The 9,947-nt window shown below is 33.7% G+C and overlaps 1 protein-coding gene across 1 annotated transcript; it reads left to right on the forward strand.

The window, feature by feature from the left end:
* Positions 1–459: 459 nt before the first annotated feature.
* Positions 460–606, forward strand: Smp_194300 (hypothetical protein; the record flags this gene model as incomplete). Its single annotated transcript, XM_018790565.1, has 1 exon — positions 460–606. A coding segment is annotated over one exon (147 nt), but the record flags the coding sequence as incomplete, so codon positions are not given.
* Between the last annotated feature and the right edge of the window lie 9,341 nt (positions 607–9,947).

Genomic DNA, 9,947 nt, shown 5'->3' on the forward strand with positions numbered 1-9,947 from the left:
CTGAAATCAGTTGAAGTTGGTAGATCTGAAAGATTTACCTCTCGATGTGGAGATGATTCTCTAGGTTTGACAATTAAGTGCACAAAGAATACAAAGCATCAGTGTTTAGTCAAGTAGCATTAAACCACAATGTCTGAAACAAAATCAATCTGAAAATTGTTGGTTTAAATTTCTTTTTGTGAAAATCATTTTTTTTCATTTTCAGTCTTCAATTTTATTTTGCCAAGTGCTTTTCCTTTTAATCCCACTGAATTGAGCCAGTATTTGATATGAGCTTATTTATTTATAGAATTTAATATCAATCATCTTTGTCCTTGAAGTTTTACAGTTTGTTAATACCAATTTTTTACCATATATATCACCGTTAAGTTAAACTTTCCTTTTAAACGTGAAACCGAATCACTTAACTATTTTAGAAAAAGTTTGTATTGTTTCTGTTTCTTTCTGTAACTTATAGACATAAACTCAGAAATTTACGATAAATGGTCAGATACGTTCCAACAGCATTCCCGTCAGTGTCTTTTGAATCGTAAATGCGGACCTCAGTCAAAATTACTTTCGTCAGAGAAAACAGGTCTTCTACAAAAAGATATGATTGAATTTTAAGGTCAAATTGTGATATTCTCTTATTCTAACTATTTTCAGCTTTCAATAAATGAGAAAGTAATAAAGGGGAATATTACGACATTTGTATTTTATGTCCTTTTAAATTAGATCATAACTCACAGTTTATTTCTTTTTATAATTTAAACAAGCTGATATGACTTGACTCAGTTCAATTATTTTTTATGAATTGATATACACAAAAAGGATTTAATGTATTTTTTGTAATATATGAATAAACATTTACTTTCTCTTTGTTTGAGTATACTAATCAATATAACTTATCAAAATATATAGTTGATGTCTCTAATTATGACCGTTTAATAAAGTATTAAAAGTTTAAAACTATAACCAATTAAATTCTGAGTAAATGTATGAAAATAAATCAAATGAGCAGTTATATGGGTTACATGAATCCTGCATGAAAATGTTCATAATTAATTGTGTTTATAGTAGCGTCATGCAATCACTGTTATGGATAGGTGTATGTAAGTTTAAAACGATATTAACATAGGGGATCAATATGTCTTCGAATCTTAATTACTTTCTTTCATGAGAATGAAATAGTTCCAAATCAAACTACAAATTAATATTTGGGTACAGATTGTTTTCTATTATTCCTTAACGTCAGGTGAGAAACAACTGAAATGTTGGTTCTGAATATACTGAACAATCAATTAGATTGATTAGTTAATTGACAAGTAGATGACTAAGCCAATATTTGGCTACATTTTTCGCTTTATCAGAGTGGAACGAGTTTTTATTAACATATATAAGGTCACGACTTTTTGAAGACATAACGTCAGATTTATGGTTGGATACTATTGAACTTAATTGTGATCGTTTTCAAATTTTCTTAAATACTCAATTCCTCATTTCTCATAAAAACCTTATATGTTTTCTATTATCTTGTAAAGTTAGTGTTTTGCATGGCATTTACTATCGTAATCATATGTCATTATATAAATTTCAACCAGTGACCAATCCAAGAACGACTGCTTGGTTCACTTCGCGGTAGCTGTATTACAAATAACTGAGTAAAATCAAGTCCTAAGAAATTTACCCTTAAGTTTCTTATTTTAAGAGGGAATAAATGTTGCTAATAACTTGCAAAATCTTGTCTTTTCTTATTATTCATACAAGTGAACTCGGGTATTATGCTTGATTCTGTAAAGTCCAAAATTTGCTAACTTAAAAACTAACATTACGTTCCAGTATGGTTAACAACATTGAGAACTTGATAAGTTCTCTTTTTCTTATAAAGATAATTCTTATAATTTCTAATCAGCTTATTCCAAGCTATAAAATCCAGTTGTTATATGAACAGACGGTTGGACAAAACAATAACGAAGTTGAACAAAACCTCATCAGTTATTATCATCATGTTAATAACTTATTTCATCATAACTGTTTACTAGCAACTGAGACACGTGGGTTTTTTAGTCTAATGCTAGGTTATTGAAAGCTTTCGATTTAAAGCCATCTGATCAAGGCATATTTAAAATCATGCTGAAAGGCTAGATAAAATCATTGTCACAACCATTCCTATAAAGCTATTCGAGCCTTAACAAATCTTCTGTAAAACTATGAAGCCTAGGCACTAACTGACAACGATTAGCAATGAAATCTAGGTAACAAAGAATCGAGTATAACTTAGCGACCAAGTATTTAACAAGTAGTATAAAATTATATTTTGTGAGTAATTCTTAAGATATAGATGTAATACATTTCAGAATACGTCAAAATTAATGTAAATATTTCATAATTCTCCTTCTTAAAAAGCAAATTAAAATATACTGATACATCTAGACTTCTGGTTCAAAAATACAGTAAGTTAGTTATGAAGCAGACTTTCGATTATTTGTTCTTAGATAGTTCGTGTGTACATGTCAAACTTATATACTGTTAGATGTCCATGGTGGTATATTACAAATCAGCTGAACGATTGTCTCTGGACTCAGAGGCTCAAAAGTATGGTACTCAACATAGAGACTAACTGTTCTAGGTTAACTCATAAGTCCACCGTCACAAGAATCTCTAAACTGGAATGAAACCACTGTCTTTTTTCAGTGGCTTTGTGCATAATGCTGACATCATTCAGTTAAGTATTATTTCCACTAAACTGCCGATATAAGTATCCTATTTCTAATTAATTGATAGCCATAAACTATAATGAAAACGAAATCGTAGGGGAATATACTTTGTTTATAAACTACTCCGAAGTAAATTTAAAAAATGATCTTCAAATTAAAGTATCACTAGTTTTTCAATGCAAGATTTGTTTTTAGTTTTCTCTTTGAATCTTCGTCATGAAGATTGTTACGTCCTTGAATCTGTCTACCCACTTGTTATAATTGTATTTTGCTATATAAACGACCCAGCTATTCCTATTGCTTAGTATTCTTATACGATGACACTCGACAAGACCCCAAAATCAGAACACGTTGAACAGGAGTGAAATTGTATTCAAAAATAATAATGATAAGGGAACAGCAATCCTGATTTGAATAACGTTCATATATTTATAGTATATACATAAGAAGCTTATAGATTTTTCTCCAATAATATACCCGGGCTGATCGGTTTAGAATTAGCCAATCAGCGCGTAGCAACACCATCATGCATGAAACATGCATACATGAAACATCCAATCTATGTCCCACTAACACCTCCCCCTTGAGCAGATTCGTAGGATCTGGTGCTAGGGTCCAACTGCAACCGAGTGACTGGCCTGCGCTTTCGATCTGTCCATCGTCTAGGCAATAAGGAAGTTGTGTCACTCTTTGCTTGCACAGAAACTGACTTGTCTGTTCCGGGCGTTTTGATTTCAAAGGTGTCTAGCAGAACGTCATGAGGTATTCGATGTCGATTCTCGCTGCTGGCTATCGAAGTTGCTTTCAGTTGATTAGCATGACGTATCCAAACTTCTGAGCCAACTGACACCTCATAAACCACATTCCCTTTCTTTCTCACGATCCGACCAACTGTCCACGTAGGATGTTTATCACGATAGTCCATAGCAAGTACTTTTTGACCCACCGTGAACAATCGTCTTTGTGCCCCATGGTGTCGATTGAACTGCTTCTCCATCGATAAGTTTCGTTGGGGCTCACGAGCTGGCGTCGGACGGATGACATCGAAATGTGTCCTTATTTTTCTGGAAAGTAACGCTTCCGCTGGAGAGACCCCATTTGTTGTTTGAGGGTTCGGTGTAGAACGGTAGATAAACAGGAACCTCTCTAAGATCTCGTCGGTGGTACCCTCCCCTCTTGATTTTTTTAGGGCATTTTTGAACGTACCAACAAAACGTTCCACCTGACCATTCGATTGCGGATGGAATGGAGGTGTTCGGATGTGCCTGATTCCGTTCTGCTGACAAAATTCTGAAAAGATAGATGATGTAAATTGTGTGCCGTTGTCGCTGACTACTTGTTCTGGAACCCCGAAACGACTGAATAATTGCCGCAGTTTTCTAACTGTGCAGCTTGCTGTTGGATGTTCCATAATGAAAATTTCCGGCCACTTGCTGTATGCATCAACTACCAGAAGGTAAGTTTGTCCATGGAATGGACCAGCGAAGTCTAAATGTATACGCTGCCACGGTGACTGTGGTATCGGCCATGATTGCAACTCTGCTTTTCGTGGTGCTTTTGCTGCCAATGCACATTTTGTACACGAACGGGATAGCTGCTCGAGTTGGGTATCCAATTGTGGCCAGTATACATAACTTCGTGCTAGAGCTTTCATGCGGTTTATTCCGGGATGTCGTGCATGTAGCTGTTCGAGGACTGCCGGTTGCAACTTCTTTGGGATTATGACACGTTCAGCAAACATGAGACAATCGTCGATGATTGAAAGAGATAATCTGCGCTGATAAAACTGCTGAAGCTCTGTTGAACTGATCTTTGAGGGCCACCCTTCTAGGTGGAACTTTAGTGCCGAGTATGACTTGTCTAATGTAGATTAAGACCTTGACCCGATAGGCTGACTGGCTTAACCTTGAGGCTAGTATGCGTGAGTTCGAAGTGGGGGTAGAGAGATGAAAACTATTCTATCCCTGATTGGCTGGCAAGCACGCGAGAGAGAGAGAAGACAAAGACAGCCGGAACACTAATCACTTTATTCCAATTCCGATCTAGCACTCGAATTCCCAATTCAGATTAGGGTGAAAAGTTACATGAATAAATAGATGACTAAGCTGACCACAACGTCAATAATTAGAAAAATACAATTATGTCCAAAACTGGGGGATTATAGTAGAAAATAGGGTACAAAAGATTACGTCTAAATGACAATAGCTTTAGAACAGAAAATGCTATGTCAATGAATTATACATCAAACGAAAGCTTATGATCTGTAGAATGGGCTAGGGGCAAAAGTAAATGTTACAGTTTTACAAGCTTTGAATTAAATGAATTAACGTCCCCAAAAATAGCTTCCGTAATTTGTTAAGGCTTCTTGTTTTGCGGTTCACATCAAAGATCAACAATAATGTTTCGAGAAAATAACTGTTTATTTGAAATAACATGATAGTCGAACTTTTCATAATCTTACAAATATTTCACCATATATTTCGCTTTCAGTTTACTGTTAAGAATACAAATACGAATCAATATTTAGTGGACCTAAAATTGCACAACAGTGCATTCAAGTGGTGTTGCTGATTTAGAAGATTAACAGAATGGTGTAATTTATAGACTTCCAACACCAATGACTGACGTTATAAATACCAACGCTCTCAGACTTTTGTTTTATCGATAATTTAAAAGGTGGCTATTTATTTGAGCCCCTGATTCAGGGATATATTAGTGTTACATAACTCAAATCCTGTTTGAAGTTTCAGCTCGGAAATGACTTCCAACAGAAACATCAAAGCTATTTAATTCAAAATGCCAAGGTTTATCCAAACGAAACTTTATTATTAGTATCTTTCGTACACTCATAGCCTAACTAATTCAACACCTCTCGTTCAAAACCTGGCAAAAATTCTTGTAAAGTATTCCGAAACAATGAGATTTTTTTTATTTTGGTTCAGTAGGGAGAATGAATATGGAAATGACGCATTAAAAAATGTTTTGTAAACTGTCGGAAACAATGATTAACGATCACATTTATCAGTCATTTTCCAAAGATTTTCAAAGAACGATAACACAACGACCTACTAGAGAACGGTGCAATATACAGATTGAATGGAGGAAAACCTTTGAACTAAAAAATAACTGTATTTAGAAAGGAAATAATGAAATAGAGTACGACACGGGTATAGTTTAAACTGTAGACTGAAATAAATCAATTTATTTAATGTTCAATATATTCAACTGAACATGTAACATTTATCTTTCCATTCGAAAATGAGTAGCGGAAAAAGGATAAATAGTTATTTATGACCATATACTTATATCTAAAATAAGTAAATAAAGGTATATTGTTTTGTTTTACTAAGCAGAAAACTGATATAACATATCAAAGTCAATGATAATTATAACTTACCGTTTAGAAAGGATATATATATATATCCATTGTACATCAAAACAACGGAGCAAAACAGAGGTTTGAATAGCCTACTATGAAAATAATAACACCAATAATTGTCTTCGTGTAAGTTTATGAAAAGAAAACCATCCGTTTTAAGAATATTTATCTACAAATATAAACAAGCTGCAAACCAACGTTCGCGAAATATATAAAGAAATTATTAGAATTAATAATTCAAAATAAATGATTAATGCAGAGAATGTAAACACTGTAGACAAAAATGGTCAAAAAGGATATGAAAGGGAATAAACAATTGATTGGAAAATAAATCACGTTTTCACAGTTCTCTTCACCAAGTACTCCTAATTTCATTTTAATAAAATGAAATAAGAAAAATCCTAGCATAAAGCTTTGTGACTGTTGGGGGATGCTATTCTGCAACACGGTTTTCCTTATGAAAACATTATACTTTATGTCGGCCATCGCCAAAGTTATGCAAGATACAACTGCTCTGTAAACTGATCAAACTCCACTCATTTTAAAGTCAATCTTTAGCCGACCGTTATTTGTCTGTGGTGCTAGGAGTTGTGTTGAATTTACTGTAAAAAACATCGGTTTTATTGGGCCAAATGAAATGATTTTCTGACTAAACAAAAAATCCTAAATTCTAGGTAAATCATCATTAATCCCAAACCGTCCGTTCAGTATTCTGAAATTGACGAGATTTTTTTGAGCTATAAGCTCGTGTTTAGCTATTTAGTGTACGAGTACTTTTATAATTTACTGTGATATATAATGCAACTCCATGGTTTATTTATGATTGTAGTTACAGGATTCAATCTGTTGATATTTTAAATTGTCAATATGCATTACATTTCTGATTGATCAATGTCAACGACTGATGGTTTGATGAATTCAAATTTGACTATTGACCAGATTAACTAAATTATATATATTCAGTAAATGATTACAGAATCTGTGTCAGCTTACGGGCGTGATCAGTTTGATATATATATATAACGGTGGTAAATGTAAAGGATTGTAGTGTCTGTTACTCTATTTTAAGCTCACATAACTTATTCTAGATTCTGGAGAGGCCAATTTATTCATTCTTCTTGAGTCACGTTTTGACCTTGTTAATTATTCACTTATCAACCCTGACTGTTTTTATATGAGCACATGTATGTGTACATCTTATCCTACTCGTCACATGTCTTTACCATATTTTTGTGTGACTATAAATATTGATTAACGCTTGATTATACTGAGTTGGCTCACATTACTTCTCCATTTCATGTCATTTCACTTCGCTCTCTTCTCTTTGTCTTGTCTCCCTGATTGCCTGTTCAAATCACTGAGTGCACGAAATACACATATTCAAAATCCATCGTTGTATTCGGTTTATTTAACTCTGTTATATTCACTAACGTGGATTAAGTCGATAATAATGTACGACAATAGTCAGAATGTGTATTTCGACAGCAATCATCCAATAACAATCATTCATACGATCTACGTGGAATCAGATCCCAGGCCACTAAAGTGATGAGCTTGCTGACGAAGAACGTAATACAGCACATATGTGTTTCAATAATATACGATCCAATCGGAATCAAATATGGGATCAATAAAGTGGTGAGCCCGTCTATAACATCGTCCGATCTAATTGACGTCAAAATGAATGGTCCCACTAAAAGAAATCATATTCCCAAAATTACTTCGGTAGTACATTTTTCATGTGGCTTATAGCCATATAAAGGATTAGTCGGAAACCATCAATTTCCGTTGATTGTATAAACGGTGTAGCTATTATAACTATCCAGAACTATAGATAATAAAATGGAAACAGAGAACACAGAACAACAGCAATATTTGGTATGAAAAGTCTATTGCGATGCCTGTACCAGGTTGTTTCATGATCTACTATTCGAGTTAGATATTATTTAAACTAGTTAAGTTTACTGGGGATGGTGTACATGTAAACTATTTCCAGTTAGGGAAGTTTTAAAATGAGATCGTTTCATTAATAATCAAGATGTACGGATGCCATAATTAGGCATTTTGTACATTGATTTGCATTATTGGATGTAAAAGATAATTTCCTACGTATTTTAAATATTAGATTTTTAATGCTGCTTTAAACTGTTGTGGGTTTGTATTTGGTACATAATAGACTCATCATGTGCACCCTTATTTCACTTCCTTGCATCGAGCAATACCAATCTTTGTTCCAATAGACGGTAGCAAATAAACAGTTGAGTTCACACTCAATTAAAAGTAGCAGTATCTGTACTTTGTCAAGTTATTTGTGAGTCTTATCCATGATACTATAGACTGATATCGCTAACCAATCTCTCTCACTTACATACCAAGATTGAAGGCTCAGTCAAAATCGCATAGTTCATCATTAAGGAACTCCAAGTGAAATGACAAGATATTTGTAGAACGACCAGATATAGGTTCATATGTTCTGCCAATGAACACAAGTGATTAAGTTGTTGGACTGATATCAATTCTAAACGACTAATTAAGATCAAAGATTGATATATAACAAAGATTTGACTGATTGAATGACAGGACGAAGATTGACAATACTCAGTAAACTTCCAAAAGAAAGAGTGATTGTTAAATCTACCTAAAATTATACAAAGCCTCGAGGGTCTCATCCGCCTGGCATGTATGATATGCCGAATATAATATAAACATGATGTGCCAATTTGACCTATTTTATCAATGATTATTTCACCTTATGACAAAAGTGTATGCTTGCTGGCAGAGACGTTTGATCCCGTTCGTTGGCGATTGGCTACTTATACATTAAAATATTCATCACCGTTTGCCAACAAACTGAGTCATACAAACACTTCTGGGAAGTTGGCGAGTTTGTGAAGTAACATCATTGTTTACCAAAGTACCGATTGAAGAAAATATGGAGTTGATTTGACAGACTTGAGACTTTTTAACTCTACCATCATTAGACTTCAACGAATGCTAATGATATGGATGATAGATATTCAATGTGATGGCATCATAGTGTGCCTTAGGGAAGTCTACTGGGTTTTTATGCCATAGGCTATTTATTTATTTCATCTTAAAAAGACCAAGCTTAAAAGTGTGACTGATGAGATGGGGAATTATTCCAGTTAAGTTAACGAAATGTTTATCGCATGTAATAAGCAACAACATGTGACTTGACTGCTATGGCTTTATATCAAGGAGCAAATGAATGGATGTTCACAGAAATTTACTGACATAAAAAGAAAGACAAAAATCATAAAGCAACTACAATAAGCGTAAAATATATTTCTATTTAACAATGTTGAAGGTGCAACCGATAGAAAAGTTACTACATTAATCAGAACGTATCCTAAAGCTAAACTGATGACATTGTACAAATCTACTAGCTATTAGTTCAGTTAATGATGCGTATGCGTTTTAAGATACTGTTAGATGCATGAAGAAATTTATGTGCCAAAGTTGTTAGACCGCTGGTCCCAAATTTCTGTACATATTCCAAAATGTTTCCAATAAAAAATAATGACAACTTTAAGTATTACTAATTGCAAACATCTCTTTGATACAAGATATCAGGTAGAGATCTAGAAATTATTTAAAGTTATTCATGAATAATAAACCCCAGTTTTCTAAAATCGTCTGCAACCATTATTAACCAATTTCTGAAACCGAATTTGTGTTCAAGAAGAAAGAGTAATGAAGTCTTCGTCACCATTGTTACATGAACTTTATTTTATTACACCCCTTTCAACCGTTTCCTTTATTTTGTTTGTATCATTTCTAATTCATAATTTTATTTTGAACCAAATTACCTTAATTCATGTTATTCTTAATTACAATTAGTTTGTTTTCCT

The sequence above is a fragment of the Schistosoma mansoni genome (genome assembly GCF_000237925.1).
Source record: "Schistosoma mansoni, WGS project CABG00000000 data, supercontig 0278, strain Puerto Rico, whole genome shotgun sequence".
Classification (NCBI taxonomy): domain Eukaryota; kingdom Metazoa; phylum Platyhelminthes; class Trematoda; order Strigeidida; family Schistosomatidae; genus Schistosoma; species Schistosoma mansoni.